General features: G+C 65.8%; 1 protein-coding gene across 2 annotated transcripts in view; it reads left to right on the top strand.

Moving 5' to 3' along the window:
* Positions 1 to 10,688, top strand: part of ARAP1 (ArfGAP with RhoGAP domain, ankyrin repeat and PH domain 1) — a 38,806-nt gene extending 28,118 nt beyond the window's left edge. The window contains exons 22-35 of one of the 2 annotated variants that reach the window (XM_082304860.1): positions 491 to 596; positions 877 to 1,024; positions 1,327 to 1,410; positions 1,583 to 1,651; positions 1,813 to 1,930; positions 3,190 to 3,303; positions 3,784 to 3,926; positions 4,502 to 4,534; positions 5,815 to 5,897; positions 7,940 to 7,990; positions 8,339 to 8,402; positions 8,584 to 8,739; positions 9,891 to 9,929; positions 10,084 to 10,688. In XM_082304860.1, the coding sequence (XP_082160986.1) occupies positions 491 to 596; positions 877 to 1,024; positions 1,327 to 1,410; positions 1,583 to 1,651; positions 1,813 to 1,930; positions 3,190 to 3,303; positions 3,784 to 3,926; positions 4,502 to 4,534; positions 5,815 to 5,897; positions 7,940 to 7,990; positions 8,339 to 8,402; positions 8,584 to 8,739; positions 9,891 to 9,908 (1,187 nt within the window). In that variant the 3' untranslated portion in view covers positions 9,909 to 9,929; positions 10,084 to 10,688. The remainder of the gene's footprint in view (positions 1 to 490; positions 597 to 876; positions 1,025 to 1,326; positions 1,411 to 1,582; positions 1,652 to 1,812; positions 1,931 to 3,189; positions 3,304 to 3,783; positions 3,927 to 4,501; positions 4,535 to 5,814; positions 5,898 to 7,939; positions 7,991 to 8,338; positions 8,403 to 8,583; positions 8,740 to 9,890; positions 9,930 to 10,083) is intronic. The other variant, XM_082304861.1, reaches the window with a different exon arrangement.
* Positions 10,689 to 19,780: the final 9,092 nt, after the last annotated feature.

The raw sequence follows: 19,780 nt of genomic DNA on the forward strand, positions 1-19,780 counted from the left end.
TGGGATATTCCAGCCCTGTGAAGCTGGGATGCTCTGGGCCCTGTTGAGCTGGGATGCTGCGGCCCTGGGATCCTCCAGCCCTGTGGAGCTGGGCTGCTCCGGCCCCGTGAAGCTGGGATGCTCTGGGCCTTGTTGAGCTGGGATGCTCCATCTCCGTGGAGCTGGGATGCTCTGGTCCCATGGAGCTGGGATGCTCCAGCCCTGGGATGCTCCGGTCCCATGATGCTGGCATGCTCCAGCCTCACAGAGCTGGGATGCTTGAGCCCCACGGAGCTGGGATGATCCAGCCCCATAATGGTGCTCTGGCCACGTGGAGCTGGGATGCTCCAGTGCTGGGATGCTCTGGCCCCATGGAGCTGGGATGCTCCATCCCCATGGTGGGACAGGAGGGTCCGAGGTGAGGTCTGGAGAGGGGATGGTGGGGCCATGAGTCTTAATCTCACCTTCTTGTCCCTCCGCACTCATCCTCTCCCTCGTGCCCCTCTTGCAGCACTGGAGGACGAGGAGGCGAAGATCAGCGAGTACCGGCGGCTCCTGGGCACCCTCCCCACAGTGAACCGGGCCACGCTGAAGGCGCTCATCAACCACCTCTTTCGGTATGGCGTGGGTGGTGGGTCCGCGGCACGGCTGAGCCCGGGCTCCCCCAGCCCCCGTGGGGCATCGCCCCATCCGCTGCGGGGTCCTGGGGAGGCTGTGGGGCAGAGGAGAGCCCTCATCCCTTGGCTCAGATCCCAAGCAAGGAAAGGAGTGGGCTTTGGGGTCAAGCTGTGCCCAGAGCTGAGCATCACGTCCCGATGTGGAGCGCGTTCCCCTTGGCAAGGCTGAGGAGGGGTCCCGGGGGGGCTCGGGGCAGGAATTGTAACGGGGTTCCCACAGGGTCCAGCGCTTCTCCGGGGAGAACCAGATGAACACGCACAACCTGGCCATCGTCTTCGGGCCCACGCTCTTCCAGACGGACGGGAAGGACTACAAGGCAGGGCGCGTGGTGGAGGACCTCATCAGCCACTACGTGAAGATCTTTAACGTAGGTTCAGCCCCGCTCCGGCGCTGCTCTGGATCAGGCCGACATGTGGACATTCCCAGGGGATGGGGAGGTGGAAGGAGGAGGAAGCTGGATCTACTCTGTCTGCAGACATCTCCTTGCTTTGGAGACGAGGGGAGGGGGGTCCATGTCCCTGCAAACCCTGGAGACCCCTGAGCCTGGAGGTGCTGGCACTGCCGGGCAGGGGAGCAGATTACCCTGGGGACCCGCGTCCGCTTCTGCAGTGAAACTTAAGGGTGTCCTGGTCAGCCCTGATGGCTCCCTGGGCTCCTCTTCCTTGGCAGGTCAATGACCAAGAGATGAAGAAGCAGCAGGACGAGATCATGGCCATCATGAAGATGCGGGAGGCAGCGTCCAGTGGGACGCAGGTGGGTCCTGGAGATGGGGACCTTCCCGGGGCACCCTCTTCACATGAGCCCCCACCGCCTGTTCCAGCATCTCCTAGAGGTGCCCCAGGCAGGGGATGTCCACGCTGGGTGGGGGGGATTTAGGCCACGCGTGGGAAGCTGCAGGTTGAAGTGCTTTCGCGTTGCCCTCCAGCAAGCCGGGGACTTCATCTGCACTGTCTACCTGGAGGAGAAGAAGACAGAGGCAGAGCAGCACGTCAAGGTGAGCGGTGGGACGGAGGGCACAGAGGGGACAGGGACCCCCCATTGCGTGCCCAAACCTCTGTGGTGGCATGGGGGCACGTTCTGAGCTGGCACCTCTGCAGCATGAGGGTGGCATTGCCCTGGGCACCGGCTGATGGAGACCTGTCCCCTCCCTCCCAGATCCCGGCCACGATGACAGCCGAGGAGCTCACCTTCGAGATCCTGGACCGGAGGAAAATTGTCATGAAGGAGAAGGACTATTGGAGCTGCTTCGAAGTGAACGAGAGGGAGGAGGCAGGTTGGTGCGGGGGCGTGAGGGCAGTGGGGACAAGGAGGGAGATGGGGATGGGGAGGGAGATGGGGAGGGAGATAGGGATGGGGATGGGGATGGAGACGGGGATGGGGAGGGAGATGGAGATGGAGACGGGGAGGGAGATGGAGACGGGGAGGGAGATGGAGACGGGGAGGGAGATGGGGATGGAGAGGGAGACGGGGAGGGGGATGGGGATGGGGAGGGGGATGGGGACAAGAAGGCTCCCATGGGGACCGCACTGTGGAGCAATGCCGGGACGGGCTCCAGGTGCTCGGGGGAAGTCAGCTGCGGTGCCACGGCTTTGCTCGCTGCACGCAGGTCGCATGTGGCCGAGCGCTGCAGGTGGGCCGGTGGTTTGGGCCAGGACCCACAGGACGTCTGTCTGCATCCTTAGGGGTTCAAATACCTTTGAAACCTGGCGGGGGTGTCCGGGCTCTCCGGCCACCAAAGGCAGCAGCCCCGGGGTGCCCGTAGGCAGCAGCAAGCGAGCGCTTGGCGTGAGCAGGATGAGCCCCCGGTCCTGCTCTCGAGGGCTGAGCGTGGCCGGGGGCCATGCCTGGCAGGGAGACAGGCGGGACGCTGAGCCCGCCAGCGCGCCGGGCATCGCTGAGAGCCCCTGGTGAGGTGTTTTGGTCCTTGCCAACCCCAAGCTGTCAAGCTTGGGCTCCCCTCTGCAAAGGGTGGGTGCTGCTTCCCCCCCTCCGCTCGGGGAAGCACTGAAGCGCCGTGCTCAGCCGAGCACCACTAAGCCCTTAAAAAAAATAGGATCCTCAGGCTGTGCAGGGGCTAAAATTAGCCTAAAATTGAATATTTACCTATGAACCTTTATGAAATTCTTGACCCGCCCTTTGCTTGCGTGGAAACATGCATGTTTGAAATACCTCTGTGCATATTTTTGCAAGCACGTGTGCAGGTTACCTACCGCCTGCAGCAGTCTATGTTTTCAAAACATAGGTGTTTTGCGATTGCCATATCTGCTGGCAGTTGTTGCTCAGCCACCTCCCAGTCCCCCCGGGTCCCTGCTGCTCACACGCCAGGGGCCAAAAGTCACCTCCCCAGGGGACAATTAGTAAGCAGCGGCACCGTGAAATGAGTCCAATTAAAAGGCGATGGCGCTGCACGGGAGGTCTGCCTGGGGACAGGCAGGACCTTGGCAGACGCTCAGACACACGTGCGACCCCCCCTTGGTGGGTGCCAGTCCCTGGGGATGCTGCCTGACCCCTGCCTGTCTCCCTGCCCGACAGAACGGCCCTTGCACTACTCGGAAAAAGTCCTGCCCATTTTGCACTGCCTGGGGACGGAGAGCTACCTGGTGGTGAAGAAGCAGATGTCCATGGAGAACATGCTCATCTACCTCGGTGAGGAGCTGGGGAGCCACGGCCCTGGCAGGGAGAGGAGGGAGGGGATGGGGATGGGGTCAGATGGGATGAGGTCGGATGGGATGGGGACGGGGATGGGGATGGGACGGGATGGGGACAAGGATGGGGATGGGGACCAGATGGGATGGAGACCGGATGGGGACAAGGATGGACATGGGATGGACATGGGATGGGATGGGGACAAAGATGGGGACAAGGATGGGGATGGGGATGGGATCGGATGGGGACAAGGATGGGGAAGGGATGGGGACAAGGATGGGGACAAGGATGGGGATGGGGATGGGGATGGGGTTGGGGATGGGAATGGGATGGGATGGGGACAAGGATGGGATGGGGATGGGATGGGAAGGGGATGGCCTTGCTGTTGCCCTGCGGGATGGGGTCTGGCTGCACCCCGCGCCCTTCCTGGGGGCCCTGACCCCCCTGGGGGGCCGGAGCCGCTCAGGCGTGTGCCCCCAGCCAGCAGAGTGGGCGACTGCAAGCACGGCATGATGAAGTTTCGGGAGGAGAGGAACCTGCTGGGGCTCGGCCTGAGCACCGGCTTCCACGACCGCTACTTCATCCTCAACCACACCTGCCTGCGCCTCTACAAGGAAGTGCGGGTGAGCCCTGCCTGCTGGCTGCCTGCGAGGCCACGCTCCCTTCCCCTGCCTGCCCTGCCCTGCCCTGCCCTTCCCCTGCCTGCCCTGCCCTTCCCCTGCCTGCCCTGCCCTTCCCAGCCGTGTTGTGACCCTGCCGGGAGTCCCGTGAGGACGTGGGACATCCTTGGTGCTGGGGACCTGTGTGGGCTGGTGTTGCACAGGCGTTGCAGGCAGCGATGGGGCTGGTGTCGCACAGGCGTTGCAGGCAGCGATGGGGCTGGCCCCAGAAGTGCCGTCGCTCTCCCAGACCCGGGGCTTTCCCGGAGCAGGTCCGGAGCTGGCTCCGAGTCAGCGCGAAGGCCTCAGGAGGGGGATGCCAGCATCCCGGCCATCCTGGGACATCTCCTCCCCACTCTCTGGTCCCTGCTCGCCCTGCCCCGGCTCCCTGCTCTGACCCCACACCCTGGCACGTCGCTGCCTCCGTCCCCCGTCCCCTGCCCGTAGGCAGCGTAGGGTCTGCAGGGGGGTGGTCCCCTCTCCTCCCACCGTGCCTCGTCCTCTGCATCTGCTTTAACCCCCCGTCCTCTGTTGAACAGAGCCTGAGGCAGCGGACCCCCCCCTTGGAGAACGTGAGTAGAGAGCCCAGGGGGCTCGGCCGGGGCGCGCAGGGGCTCCCGCGCCCTCTGCCCTTACAAGGCTGCCCGGGGTCAATCCCAAATCCAATCCCGCAGCACGTGCGCGCCCATCGCCGTCACCCAGGCCGTGGGGTGCTGCGTGTGCCGGAGCTGCCCCGGTGCTGCCATCCCTCCCCGTTAGCCCCCGGCATTGCGAGCTGATGCACCCCTGTTATCTGGGGTCCTCCGATCTGGGGGTGCCGCTGCCCTTTGCTCCGGGCAGCTGGAGATGGGGATGGGGAAGGGGCCAGTGCCGGATGGAGGGGATGGGCTGAGCTGGCTCCCCCATCCCGCGGGCATTGGATCGGGCTCTTGTAAGTCACGCCGCTTGCACACGAAGGCAGGCGGGCGGCCCCACGGGGGTCCCCATCACGTCACCCGCTGCCGGGGCATGGCTTGTGCGGCATGGCGGGAGGCAGCCGGCACCGGGGAGGTCCCGGGCGAGAGGGGAGGGAGCTGCGGGGCTTTGCCCCTTCAAAACATCTGCTGGCAAAGGGCGATGATGCCTGCAGCGGCTCGCTGCCACGGCGCAGACCATGGGGAAGGAGCTGGCTGGCGTCGGCGGTGCCCTGGCTTTGCCAGGACATCCCGCTTTCCCCCATCCCTCCTCTCGGGATGCTGCTTGGCGCAGGGAAGGTGCGGCTCACAGCCGGCACCCCAAAGGATGCTCTGATGCAGGGGGGAGCCCGGCACAGCCTAAGTGGGACCGGGGAGCTGGGGCACCCATCTTCACTTGCCACGGAGAGGTGCTGTGCCAGCGGCGGGAGGTTTGGGGATGTGGTTGGGGCAGAGATGCCGGCAGAGCGGGGCTGGGGCCACTGCTTCCATGGCTGTGATGCTGAGGAGGGGTGTGACGTGGGTGTCCCCATGGGGGGCGTCTAGTGCCAGGCTCTCGAGACCCCCTCACAAGGTGACAGTGCTGGTCGCAGCTCTGGAGGCAACTGGCACCATCTCTGGGGGACCCCGCTGCGGGGCCAGGCCTCTGCATCCCCTCCCCTCTCCCCTCTGCCATGGGCGCTGGGCACCCGCTCTGCCCCTTCCTCTGCTCCATCCTGGGCTTCGCCCTCGTCCTTGGCAAGCCGAGACCTGGCCCCTTCCCCATCACCGCATCCCTACGGCTTCTCCTCCCTGCCTGCCGGGGGGACAGAACCCTTCCCGGCATCGGGGTGGGCTGCAGTGGGTGGGGACGGATGGTGAGGGGTCTGGCAGCCCCCAACCCGGTCCCTCTACCCCAGAGCCACAAGCCGGAGAAGGAGTGGCCCGTCAGGAACCTGAAGGTCTACCTGGGCATTAAGAAGAAGCTTCGGCCACCAACGTGGTGAGCAGCAACGCAGTGCCCTGCTGGGCTGGGGACAGGGACAGGGATGAGGATGGAGATGGAGATGGGATGGGGATGGGGCCAGGGCTGAGGATGAGGAAGGGGACAGGGCTGGGGACAGGGCCAGGGCTACGGACAGGGATGGGGATGAGGATGGGAAGGGGATGGGGATGGGAAGGGGATGGAGATGGGGATGGGGCTGAGGACAGGGACAGGGCTGGGGACAGTAATGGGGGTGGGATGCAGATTGGGATAGGGATGGGGCCAGGGCCAGGGCTGAGGATGGGGACAGGGAGAGGGCTGGGGATGGGGATAGGGATGGGGCTGGGGACAGGGCTGGGGACAGGGCCAGGGCTGAGGATGGGGACAGGGCTGGGGCCGGGGCCAGGGAGAGGGCTGGGGATGGGGATAGGGATGGGATGGGGATGGAGATGGAGACGGGGCTGGGGACAGGGCTGAGGACAGGGCCAGGGCTGGAGGCAGGGCTGGGGACAGGGACAGGGACAGTTTGGCTGCTGGGACACGTCTCCTGCTGGCCGTGTCTTTTGCCACCAGATGTCAGAGCAGGCTCGCAGGCCGCTGCTGCAGCCCGGTGCCAGCGCAGGGGCCGCAGCCGGGGGCTGCAGGGCCGGAGGTCGGGGCCCGGCTGGGGGCTGGGGGTGCCGGTGCCTAACGGGGACCTGGCACCGGGGGGGACGGGAACCGGGGCGTGGGAGGGTGCTCGTGGGCGTGCGTGCGCGTCAGCTTGCCTCCGTGTGTGCGTGCATGGATGGCAGCGTCGTGTGCACGCGAGTGTGTGCGTGTCGGTGTGTGCGTGCATGTCAGCATCTGTGTGCACGCATGGGAGTGTGTGCACGCATGGGAGTGTGTGCATGTACGTCAGCAAGTTGTGTGCATGCACGTCAGCAAGTTGTGTGCATGTGGATATCTGTGTATGTGCATGGGGATGCGTGCATGCATGTCAGCATCTGTGCGTGTGTGCGTGTGGGTGCGTGCATGCACATCAGTGTGTGTGTGCATATGAGTGCATGGGCATATGTGTGTGTGCATGTATGTGTGTGTGTGCATGTCAGCAAGTTGTGTATCTGTGTATGTGTGCATATGTGTGTGCAAGTGTGTGCATGTGGATGTGTGCATGTGTGTCACCAAGTTGTGTGCATATGAGTGCATGGGTATATATGTGTGTGCATGTTTGTGTGTGCATGCATGTCAGCAAGTTCTGTACACATGTGTGTGTGTCTGTGTGTGCACGTGTGTGCATGCATGTCAGCATCTGTGCATGCAAGGGCACCGGGCTGCAGCAGCAGGGCTGGGCATGGTTTGCAGGGAGGGAGGCAGCTTGCAAGGATGCAGGTGACTTGCAGAGATGCAGGTGGCTTGCAAGGAGGAGGGTGGCGTGCGGGGATGCGGGTGGTTGCACGGTGTTTGCAAGCATGGGAGTGTTTGCAGGGACAGCGGGAGTTTGCAGGGGCGGGGGTGTTTGCAGGGGCGGGGGTGTTTGCAGGGACAGGAGGTTTGCAGGGACGGGGGGGGGGGTTTGCAGGGGGCGGAGGTGTTTGCAGGGACGGGGGGGATTTGCAGGGGGGAGGGGGTTTGCAGGGGTGGGAGGGGGTTTGCAGGGACGGGGGTGTTTGCAGGGGCGGGGGGGGTTTGCAGGGACGGGGGTGTTTGCAGGGACCGGGGGGGTTTGCAGGGGCGGGGGGGTTTGCAGGGACGGGGGTGTTTGCAGGGACGGGGGGGGGTTTGCAAGGACGGGGGGGTTTGCAGGGGTGTTTGCAGGGACGGGGGGGTGTTTGCAGGGACAGGGGGTTTGCAGGGACGGGGGTTTGCAGGGACCGAGGGTTTGCAGGGACGGGGGGGTGTTTGCAGGGACCGAGGGTTCGCAGGGACGGGGGGGTGTTTGCAGGGACCGAGGGTTTGCAGGGACCGAGGGTTTGCAGGGACGGGGGGTTTCCTGGGGTGCTCTGACACCTGGAGTGCTGGAGCCGAGGGCAGGGCAGCCTGGGCCCTTGGTCTTCATGTTTTCACTTCTCCCCTTCCAGCTGGGGCTTTACGGTCTTCTACGAAAACGAGAAGCACGAGAAGCAGCAATGGTAAGGGAAGGGGTGGACACAGGGACACTAAACTCATTCCCCGGGACAGACGGACACGTGCTCCGGAGCTGGCGTGGGGATGTAGCTGGGGATTTCTGTGGGCAGAGCCTGGCTGGGCGCCCGCGGACCCGCTCGGGATGCCACCGGGGTCCGTGGCGGTCACCCTTGCCCCCTTCGGTCCCCTGGGGTCTGCAAGACCTCGTGCAGAGCAGCGGCTCGGGCCCCGGCTCCGTCCCCAGCAGTGCCTGGAGCAGCCGGGTGCCCCCGTGTCCCCGCAGTGGGCAGAGGCGCGTCCCTCCCCGCTGCACCCCGCCGTCGCCGCCGGCCGCTGACGCCGTGTCCCCGCAGGTACCTGTGCTGCGACACCCAGGCCGACCTGCGGGAGTGGTTCGCCACCTTCCTCCAGGTGCAGGTAGGGAGCGGGCACGGGTCAGCGCTGCTGGTGGCAGCCCGGAGGGATGCTTGGCTAGCAGAAACCCTTTGGGGTATCCAAGCATCCCTAAATACCAGCGTCCCGGGGTGGAGGAGAGGTCCCTGGGCGGCTGGAAAGCCGGTCTCCAGCCTTCTCCAGCCCCTGTCCCCTCTGTCCCCAGAACGGCGGGGCCCTGTGGCCCTCGGAGACCTCCAAGGTGCGGGCATCGCGGTCGCAGCAGGACTCCAGGTTGGGTAACATCTCCCTCATCCCGCTGCGGGGCAATGAGAGTGAGATGAGGAACAGTGTGGCTGCTTTTGCTACTGACCCTCTAACCGTGAGTGAGACGGGGGCTCGGGGGGTCCCTCTGCGCGGGGCTGCATCTCCCCTGCATCACACGCTGGGGGGTCCTGGGCCCCAAACCTGGGGGGGGGGCATCCCCGCTCCCATTCCTTAAGTACCAGCATCAGCCTCCGGTCACCCCGGAGGGAGCTGGGGGGGGCGGGTGATCCTTTGGGTGCCTGGTCCGGCATCGGGGCCGGTGGGTGGTCTCCTGGGTGCAGGGGTGTCCCAAACCGTGTGATGCAAGAAGAGGGGATGCTGCCAGGCTCCTGAATTTTCCTGTAACAGCGGTGGTCTCTCTGAAATGCCGTCCTGGTCACAAATCGGCCCCCGCTCCTGCTGTCTGTCTGTCTGTCTGTGCGACAGCCGTCCTGCCCGGGGGCTGTGGCACACCAGGCATCCCCCCCTGCCGCCGGTGCTGGCCGTGGGTGTTGGAGCCTTGCTCAGCCACGAGGCCCGCGGGTGGCCGGCGGTGGGACCGAGCTGCTCCGGTTCCACCGCGCCCGAGCCGATCCCTCGGGCCCTCGTTGCTGTTATAAACCTGAGGACGTGGCTGTGCCCAGGGTGGGGGGTCCTGCTGCTGGCATCGCTTGTGCATCGCCCGTGGGGCAGCCGGGGGTGCCCCAAGGGCAGGGAGCAGCATCATTGCTGCCCCGGTGCCCCCCGCCTCGTGCCCGTCCCCCGGCACCGGGTCGGCGGGGGAGCCCTGCCCCAGGACCCCCGCCCGGGCTCAGGTTTATAACGGGGGAGCAGCGGGGAAGCTCCGCCGGGGCTTCTCCATGGGCTGCGCTTCGCGGTGTGCGTGTGCCGGCGCGCGAGGCACGGCCGTCCCTGCCCGCTCTGCGCCCGCTCCTCCCGCCCGGGCTCTGCACCCCGCGGGCCATGGAGCCGTGGCCGGTGTGGTCCGGGGTGAGGGCACTGTGGGTGTCCCCCGCCGGTGCCGTGCTGGGTGGTCCTGGGTGGGATGGAGCAGCTGGGACCGCAGCGTCCCCTCGCACCGGCGGCTCGGGGGACGTGCCGGGGTTCCCCTCGCTCTGGGTTTTGTCCCCCAACCCTCGGTGCGTTCCCCCGGGCGCCGCGCTGCCGGTGATGCCCAGCCGCGGGAGGCTGAGGCCTAACGGGGACCTGTCTGCTCTCTGTCCCCAGCTCCTGCGAAACGTCTGAGCTGGAGGCCTGACACGCCGGGTGAGTGTCCCTGCCTGCACCCCCTGCCCCAGCCCCGCTGCAGGCAGGGGAGGCAGCGGGAGGTGGGAGCCGATGGCTCTGCCTGTCCCATTGCCACCCCGGCTTGGGGACGTGGTCCCCTTCGCCGACCCTTTGCTCTCCGCTTGTGCCGCAGGTTCGTCCGCAAGCGGGGCAGCCCTCGGGGAGCCACGCCAGCCCCGCACCCCGGCACTCGCCGGGGGTCCCGCCGGCTCCGCAGCCTCCGCCGGGCCCTCTCGCCTCCCCCCACGGTGACCCACGGGCAGCCAGGAGGGGAGACAGCAGCGAGGCCACCCACCCGCCGGCGGAGCAGGTCTCGGGAGCCACGGCCAGGCAGCCCACGGGGACCGGCCAGTGCCAGCCCCCCGACCCCACACCCTGCGCCCTGGCTGCTTTCGGCTGCCGCTTCTGCTCCGAGCTCCAGGCGGAGAGGCCACGGGCCAGGGGGCTCTTGCTTTTCCTCCTCCCCGCTCTATTATCAAGTTTCTCTCCTTCAAAATGACAAGGCAGGCGGGAGCAGCCCTTCCCGTGCGGTGCCAAGCACTGGCATCACAGTGCTCCCATCACTCCTGGGGAGCGGGTGCCCCATCCCCGGGGTCCCCTCCATGCCGGGCAAGGCATCAAGAGCCTCTGCATCCCCCCAGTTCAGGGAGGGGATGCAACCGGCCTCTGCCCCCCACCCCCGGCTCCTGGAGGATGGGGGGGACAGGGTGGGGGGCGGCAGGAGCTGCCCCCGCTTCCCACTGCCGCCTCTCGGCAAGATTAAAGGTCTTGGGAAAACGGCGTGGAGGTGTCCAGGTCTCTGCTGGCCACGCAGGGCGGGTGGCCAGGGCGGGGGACGGCGGGAGGTGGTGAGCCCGCGGGTGCAGCGGGATGGTCCCGGATGCTCGTGGGATGACGGGTGATGCCACGGAGCGGGCAGCGAGCTGCCAAGCGGCTTCTGGGGGCAGAGCAGTGGCACCCTGGTCTGACGGTCCTCTGCCGTGCCCAGCCCTGGGATGGCCGAGCCCTGCCCGGGAGGCCGGGACACCGTGCCAGCGCCGGGATGTTGGCACACCGGGGTGGAAGGTGGCTCCCAGGGTGGGCGAGCGTTTGCGGTTCCCCTTCCCATGGCACCCTGCCCGCTGCTGCATGCAGCCCAGGGGGGTGCCAGGTCCTCCTCGGCCATGCATCGCACGGCCCTGTGCTTGCTGCGGCCACGGCCACCCCACGCTACATCCATGGCCAAATCCACGCTAAACCCACAGCCAAGCCCACGCTGAACCCACAGCCTCTCAGTGCTGCTCCGTAACAGCTGCTGTCAGGGGGAGCACGCGTGTGCCCCCATGAAGGTGCGTGTGCCCCCATGAAGGTGCGTGTGCCCCCATGAAGGTGCGTGTGCCAGCACATGTGCATGTGCGTGCACGAGAACATGTCTGCAGGCGTGTTTCAGGGAGCGGTGCCCTGCGGTGCGAGGCACAACGGGCGTTTTAAAGCCCATCAGGCAGAGCAGGCTGCTCCTCGGAGCACGGCAGCCCCGGGAATTCCTCCCCAACACCCGTGTCAGCCCCACAGCACGTGGCTGATGCCACACAACCGCTGCCTGCCGGTATCCATGACCTTGGTCCTTGCCATGAAAACCGAGCTCCACCTCGCAGCCGTCCTTGCTGGGAATGTCCTTGGAGCTCAGCCTGGGTGGCAGGAGGTGGCCGTCCCTCTGCCTGGTCCACGTCCCCAGGGATGCAGGGATGCGGGGGGCCGGGTGCGACCGCAGGGCTGGGAGCATCGCTCCGGTGTGGCGCTGTCTGCGGTGGCCCCGGGTGGGGGTGTCCCACCGCCCCCTCCTCGCCGGGGGGCCTGGGCGGTGAGTCACGCGTGGGAGAGCGCTGTCAGTCACCCGCGGGCACTGCCGGGGCTGCGGGTTTGCGGCGGCGGCGCTGGCGGCATCATCGCCCGCGGCGCTGCAAGGGGTGGTGGGAGATGGAGACGGAGGGGAGGCACCCGCGGCCCCACCGCCCCCGACGCCAGCCCCCCGCACGCCTCGGCTTCGCCTGCGTGCAGCTTGGGCCCCTCGTCGCCGTGCCTGGGCGAGGGCCCGGGTGTTGGGGAGAGGGGAAGAGCTCCGCCAGCCCCCGCTCCATGCCCCCTCTCCCTTGCTGCTGTGCCAGGGGGTCCCATGGGGCTGCTGCTGCCCAGGGCCCTGCAGGCAGAGCGCCCTGCAGGCAGAGAGCCCTGCAGGCAGAGAGCCCTGCAGGCAGAGAGCCCTGCAGGCAGGGAAGCGGGTGCCTGACACCAAACCCCAGTGATGCACCATGAAATGCCACTAGTGCTTAGCTTTGTCCAGGTACTCATCCATCCATCCCCCCATCCATCCATCTCCCCATCCCTCCATCCCCCCATCCACCCCCCCATCCATCCCCCCATCCCTCCCTTCCTTTATCCCCCCACCCATCCCCCCATCCATCCCTCCATCCATCCCTCCATCTGTCCATCCCACCACCCACCCATCCGTCCATCAATCCACCCACCCGTCAGCAGCCTACCTGTCCCTCCAGTCACGCCGTTGTCCATCTGTCCTCCTTCTTCCCCAGCCTTTCATCCCCCGGACACCCATCCACCCTCGCCCTGCCCTGTTCCAGCAGCCACGCGAGCCCTTCTCGGCCCCCAGCCCAGCTGAGCCTCCAGCAGTCCGAACGCACCAGCCCGATCTGGGGCTCACCTCTTGCTGGCCACCCAAAGCCCTTTGGGCAAGGAGAACCTGCAGGTTTCTGCTGCCACACCGGGGTGGCGGCGCGGGCAGGTGAGACGATGCACAGCAGCCTGGAGCCTTTGCTGTGCGCGACGGAGGGTGTGAATCCCATCGCAGAGCTGGGGTTCCCTGCAGAAAGCCTGGCTGTGTGTGCAGAGCCGCAGCGTGCCGGGGGTGCCGACGACGGCAGTGGCAAGCCCTGATGGACACGTGGGCTGAGCGCAGCGCTCAGCGTCTGCAGCGCCTGTGGGTGCACATCACACGGTGTTTGTGCACGTGTTTGGTGTCTGCACGTGGGCTTGAGGTCCAGAACGCGTGCTCGTTGTCTGCAATGCATGCTCAGTGTCTGCAATACATGCTCAGTGTCTGCAACACATGCTCAGCGCTTGCAACACGTGCTCAGTCTATGCCATGCATGCTCAGTGCATGCAACGTGTTCTCAGTGTCTGCAACATGTGCTCAGCATCTGTAATGTGGTCACTGTCTGCAATGCATGCTCAGTGCTTGCAACACATGCTCAGTGCATGCAACACATGCTCAGCATCTGCAATGTGTGCTCAGTGTCTGCAATGTGCTCAGTGTCTGCAATGTACTCAGTGCATGCAACACGTGCTCAGTGCACGCAATGCATGCTCAGTGCTTGCAACACATGCTCAGTGTCTGCAACACGTGTTCTGTGCACGCGATGCATGCTCAGTCCATGCAGCACGTGCTCAGTGTCTGCAATGCATGCTCAGTGTCTGTAACACGCGCTCAATGCATGCAACACGTGCTCGGTGTCCGCAACACGTGCTCGGCGTCTGCATTTTCGTTCATGCCCTCAATGTCTGCAACAGGTGCTCGGTGCTGCATGTGCACTCAGCCTGCACACGTGCTCATCTGCAACATCCCCGGTGTCTGCCTGTGCTTGTGCACCCCCGTTTGCACACGCCCTTCTCATCTGAGCACGCATGGGGTGTTTGCTCATGCATTTAGTGCCTGACCACGCGCTTGCTGGGGTGCCTGGTGCCCATGTGCTGATGGACCATCCGTGGGGAGCTGGGAGTAGGCGGGAGCCGCCGGGATGCAGCCGTGACGCTGGGGACCCCCTGCCCTAACGTCCCCGAGCCCAGGGAAGGCACGGAGGGGCCAGGGCGCTTTGCAGCAGCCCCACGGCTGCACCGAGCTGGTGCGTGCTCAGCCTTGGCCCCGCCAGGGGAGGAAGCCCAGCCAAGAGCCTGTCTCTCCAGAGCGGGATGGATGGAGCCTACCTCCACCTCCCCGCTATATATAGAGCTGCGGAGGCGAGCGCCATGTGATACCTTGCACAGACAAGTGATTAATTGCGGAGTCATTTACAAACAACTTAATAAATTCCCCACATCGGCAGTGGTTTAGCACGGGAGGGTGATTTCTAGCCCCTCCGCAGCTGCCGGCTGGAACCCGGTGCCTCTTCCCAGGGTGCGGGAGCCCTCGGCACGTGGCAGAGCCGGCAGCAACCGTGCCCTTGCCCGTGGTCTGGCGGTGGCAGGAGCATCGGTGATCTTCGGTGCCAAACACAGGGATTAGGTAAATGCCAGGCAAGAGTCACCGCTGAGGCGGCACAGGGCATGCGCCAGGGACTTGTGTGCCACCAAGGACGATTCCTTGGCCCTCGGCTGGCAGAGGGCAAGTCCCTGAGGGCTCATCCCCTTGCAGAGAGGGAAACTGAGGCACAGGGCACGCCTCAGCCCCAGGGCATGCAGAGCGTATAAACTACACCGCTGCGGGTCTGTTTTAAGCGAGCGTTTGCTTTTCTGAGCACCCCGGCTCCCGCTCCCCAGGGCTGTGCCGTGCCCCGGCCCCTCCTGACACAGCCCCGGCCACTGCCCGCGGGCCCTGGGCTGGAGACGCCAGGGCTGCAGGCACCCACTGCCGGGGCTGGCGCTGCCTGCCCTGGGTGCTGCCTGCCCCGGCTGCTGCCTGCCCTGGGTGCTGCCTGCCCAGCGTGCTGCCTGCCCTGGGTGCTGCCTGCCCTGGCTGCTGCCTGCCCAGTGTGCTGCCTGCCCTGGGTGCTGCCTGTCCTGGGTGCTGCCTGCCCAGTGTGCTGCCTGCCCCAGGTGCTGCCTGCCCCGGATGCTGCCTGCTCTGGGTGCTGCCTGCCCCGGGTGCTGCCTGCCCCAGGTGCTGCCTGCCCCGGATGCTGCCTGCTCTGGGTGCTGCCTGTCCAGCGTGCTGCCTGCTCTGGGTGCTGCCTGCCCAGCGTGCTGCCTGCCCTGGGTGCTGCCTGCCCCGGATGCTGCCTGCCCCAGGTGCTGCCTGCCCCGGATGCTGCCTGCTCTGGGTGCTGCCTGCCCAGTGTGCTGCCTGCCCAGTGTGCTGCCTGCCCTGGGTGCTGCCTGCCCAGTGTGCTGCCTGCCCAGCGTGCTGCCTGCCCAGTGTGCTGCCTGCCCTGGGTGCTGCCTGCCCTGGGTGCTGCCTGCCCCAGGTGCTGCCTGCCCTGGGTGCTGCCTGCCCCGGATGCTGCCTGCTCTGGGTGCTGCCTGTCCTGGGTGCTGCCTGCCCAGTGTGCTGCCTGCCCCAGGTGCTGCCTGCTCTGGGTGCTGCCTGCCCCAGGTGCTGCCTGCCCCGGGTGCTGCCTGCCCCGGATGCTGCCTGCCCTGGGTGCTGCCTGCTCTGGGTGCTGCCTGCTCTAGGTGCTGCCTGCCCAGTGTGCTGCCTGCTCTGGGTGCTGCCTGCTCTGGGTGCTGCCTGCCCCGGGTGCTGCCTGCCCAGTCCCCTCCAGGAAAGCACCAGGGACCCCGGGCAGCTCGGGGGCCACAGCCAGGCTGGGCTCCGAGCCAGGTGGCCCCAGAGCTCCCTGGGGGCTGCCAGGACCTGGGAGGGCTTCGTGCACCCAGGCAAGAGCTGCTGCCTCGGGGTGGGGGGTACCCACATTCGCCCTCTTCATCTCGGGTGCCCTGAGGGGGAACCGGGCAATGCTGGCAGCCCGCTGCGATGCCGCAGCCACCCTATGGCACCCATCGGGGTTGTCCCCACGCGTCCCCCCACGCCGGACCAGCCGGGCCCCCCACGTGCATCCCGCACCCACGGCAGCTCAGCCCCCGGCACCGCGTCCCGCCGAGCGGCTGCTTTTCCCCCACCGCGGTAATGAACTCAGCAGATTATCAGCTCCCAGATTTAATAGAGGCGCAGCCACACTCCGGCAGACTTTAAAACAGTCATTATTTCATCAGCCGCCCCATTAAACTGTCACCGGCTTTTTTCAGGCTCTCTCGCGTTTTTTTTCCCCTTTCTTTCCCTCCCGCCTTTTCCCCATCACTGTTTTTTTTATTGGAGCGTGGAGCTGCCTCCCCGCTCGGGGTGCTACCGAGGGGTGAGCAGGGATGAAGGATCACCACCTCCCTCCACTCTCAGTTTACCCATCCATAAAACGGGCTCAAGCTGGGGAAGGATTTGGGCAAACCTGACACTACAACCATCAGCTCCGCTCCCCAACCCAGCATGGGGGTCTGGGGTCTCCCACCCACCCGGGAGCTCCGCTCGCTTCCAGCCCAGCCGGAGCAGTGGGAGGGGGCTGCCGATGGCGGGGAAGGGGCAGAAGAACGGCCTGGAGGGTTTTGAGGGCATAAAGTGATGGGGCAGGGGAAGGACCGCGCTGTTTGAAGCCTTTTATCCATCCCTGTGCTCCCCTCCGCTCCCCGCGCTCCCCTCCTCCCTCCCCAGCAGCCGCCCACTCGCCGCTCCTGCCTTAATAGGAAAAATAAAGGAAATTTAAATAACTAAATAAATGTCGAGCAGGCGTGGGGGAGAAGGGGGTGCAGAGGCGGGTTGTGCCCGGGGAAACGCCACCCGCGGGCAGGGTGCCGGGGTCCCGTGGGATGGGGGATCCGCCTCTCCCGACTCCCACGGGGCGCCGGCAGCGCCGGGGGGCTCGGTGCTGCGTGCCGGTGATGGGCGTCGGGGGCTCAGCACCCTGGGGAGATGGAGCAGGAGGTGTTCGGGGGGGGCTGCCCTTGGCTTGGCATGACCAGAGCTGGGCGAGGCGTCGTGGCCAAGGCCAGTCGGTGGTGGGTGGCGGAGGCAGGAGCCAAACTGGGATTCTCCCATTTGGAGGCCCCCCCACCCAGGGCTGTGGGGCATCCCAAGGCCAGTGCTGGTTTTGGGAGCAGGGGGGACAGGAGGGACATGCCACTCCCTGGGGACCACGGGGCTTCGGTGATGCTGGGGGGCAGCCGGCAGCACAGCCCCGTGCCCCACTCCAGCCGTGAGCACCGGGCACGGTGGGAGCAGAGCGGGCAGCCCCTGGCGCAGGCAGCTGCCAGACCTCTGCCCAGCCCGTGGGCAGCATCAGCAGACGCGAACGGTGCCATTACATCCAGGAGACGCGCGGGTCCGGCACCCGGGGAAGGATGCTCCGGCCGGGACGGCCGAGCAGCCAGGTCTCCAGGTCAGGGCGGCTGTGGGGGCACCGGTGCTGCCGCTATTGCCAGCACAGCAGCCTGATTTCGGCAAAGCCCCGGGGTGCCGGCACGGGGCCCCGGCTCCTCGCCCCGCCGGCGGCAGCGGTGCGGGGCTGTTTTTCACCCGCCTTCATCCGTTCGCTGCGAGGAGCTGGGCTTGTCTTTCTCCATTAAGCCAACATCAATTTGCATTTATTTAAAAATAACAGAGCTTTCAATCTCTCTGGTAGTATCGCCTCCCGCCCCGGCTGCCCTGCGGTGATGCTCCTGGGTTGTCAGCCTGCAGAATTCCCTGCTCCGTCCCTGTCCGGGGCTGGGCACGGAGCTGGGACCAGCGCCAAGGAAGCAGGATGGGATCCCCAGGGACGTGTCTGCAGTGTGGGACATACCGATACGTATAATTCCTGACTCAGCAGGGCCCTGGGTTGATCCTGCAGCCAAAGCTGGTTTGCATCCTTAGAGGAGCAGGCATGGCTCTGCTTCCCCACCATGGAGGATGAAGGCACCTGGCTGGGGCCCAGCTCCTGCCGCAGGGGTGGCCGTCACCTCCTGCGGCAGACGTGGCTCTCCGGGACTCGAAAATCCCCGTTTCCCCTTGTTTTGTCCCCTGGGAGACTGCTCCCTGCAGCAGAGCCTGTGCTGGGCCGTGCCTGCCCTAACACACACGCACGTGCGTGCACGAGTGCCTGGGCAGCACGCTGCTGCGGGGACGCTTGCACCGACACGGCGTGCACGGCTCTGCACACACGCACACAACCCCGTGCACGCCTGGAGGGCGGGAGCAAACAGGATGCGTGCCCATGCATCCAGACACGTGCGCGCGCACGCGCAGATGCACCCGCATTTATTTCTCCAAGCGTGCTAAATAAATGCCCAGGTAAGGAGCAGCTCTGTGCAGACGCGGCCGTGCACGGCCCAGCACCCACTGAACAAACTCACCCCGCTTCCGTATTTCCAGGATAAACCCGCTTTGTTTCATTTAACACAAAGCAGCGTTGCGAGTCACCATCACATGGCAGCGTTCAGACCTTGAATGCAACATAAAAGAAAAAAAGAAAAAAAAAAAAAAAAGAGGAAAACCTTAAAAACCAGCGGGACTTGCTCACACACATATTAAAAAAAAAAAAAGCTCTTTGAGGAGAATCACTTTAAATTGGCTATTTATCGGCGCAGCATCCCGCCGGGAGGTTTCCATGGCTACCTGCGAGCCCTGGCGGCCCGCTGCTGGGGCGGCAGCGTGCCAGCCCCATGTGCCGCGGCGCGCGTCCCCGCCAGCCCACCGGTGACAAACCTTCGCGCCGCGCCGGCACCTGTTGCTGCGGCGCTCGGCAAGCGCCGTTGACCTCAGCCCCGGCGCGGGGTACCCACCCCGGTGCCCAGAGGGTCGGTACCCGCCTGGGGAGATGGTGCCGGGCATCCCGAGGGATCAGAGGCTGGCGATGGGACACAGAGGGGAGGACGTGCCCTGGGTTGTCCCCACCGACATCCCTGTCCCCCCGGGGAGGGACCGTTACCGCACGGCTTCCCAGCCACGGGGGGAGAGCCCGGCGTGCCCGTCCCCACGTCGCCATTTGCTGGGTGATGTGAAACCCCGCAGCAATAACCCCGGCTTGGTGCATCTCGGTGCAGAGCTGGTCATGCCCGGCCTGGAGGATGCGTTGCACGTCCACGTCCCTGCTCCAAGCCCTGGAAGAAGGGGCAGCGATGCAGGCTGCGTGGTTGTCACATCCCAGGCTCCAGGTGACCCCCCTGGAGCCCCGCGTCCAGCCCGGGGGTCCTCGGCACGGGAAGGACATGGAGCTGTGGGAGCGGGGCCAGGGGAGGCCCCAGCGATGGTCCGAGGGTGGCCCAGCTCTGCTGTGAGGGCAGGCTGAGAGCTGGGGGGTTCAGCCTGGGGAGGAGGAGGCTGCGGGCAGAGCTGATTGCGGCCTTGCCGTGCTTAACGGGGGCTTGTGAGAAAGGGGGGGACAGGCTTTTTAGCAGGGCCTGCTGCGACAGGACAAGGGGGGATGGTTTTAAACTGAAAGAGGGGAGATTCAGACTGGACAGAAGGAAGAAATGTTTCACGCTGAGGGTGGTGAGACACTGGCCCAGGTTGCCCAGAGAGGTGGGAGATGCCCCATCCCTGGAAACATCCAAGGCCAGGCTGGACGGGGCTGTGAGCACCCTGATCTGGTGGAAGATGTCCCTGCCCACGGCAGGGGTTGGATTAGGTGACCTTTAGAGGTCCCTTCCCACCCAAACCCTTCTGTGATCCTATGTGACCCTGATTGCTTCCACAGGGATTTCACTGCCTTAACCTGCCTGAGAGCTTGTTTGCAGTGTGGGGAGCAGAGCCGAGCCACCACCCGGGGAGGGATGCTGCAGGGATGCTCCAGGGATGCTCTGGGGATGCTGCAGGGATGCTGCAGGCCCCTCCTGCAGCCCAGGTGGTCACAGAGCCCTCCTGCCACCCCTGGAAACCTCCACCCTGCTTTTCCCCAGTGCAATAAGTCCCGGAGCACGGCGGGGAGCGGGGCTGGCACCCAAGGGACAGGCTTTCGCCGCCCCGTGGGGGCTGAGCTCTCTCCTCCCCGCTCGCAGGCTGTGGCTCCAGGCAGATGGGCTGGAAAGCAGCCCCTTGGAAAGCGGCGTTCAGGGCCTCGTGCCGTCCCTCGGGAATGCTCCTGGTGGCTTCGGGGGGG

This window comes from Platalea leucorodia (genome assembly GCF_965183815.1).
Source record: "Platalea leucorodia genome assembly, chromosome: 2".
Taxonomy (NCBI): domain Eukaryota; kingdom Metazoa; phylum Chordata; class Aves; order Pelecaniformes; family Threskiornithidae; genus Platalea; species Platalea leucorodia.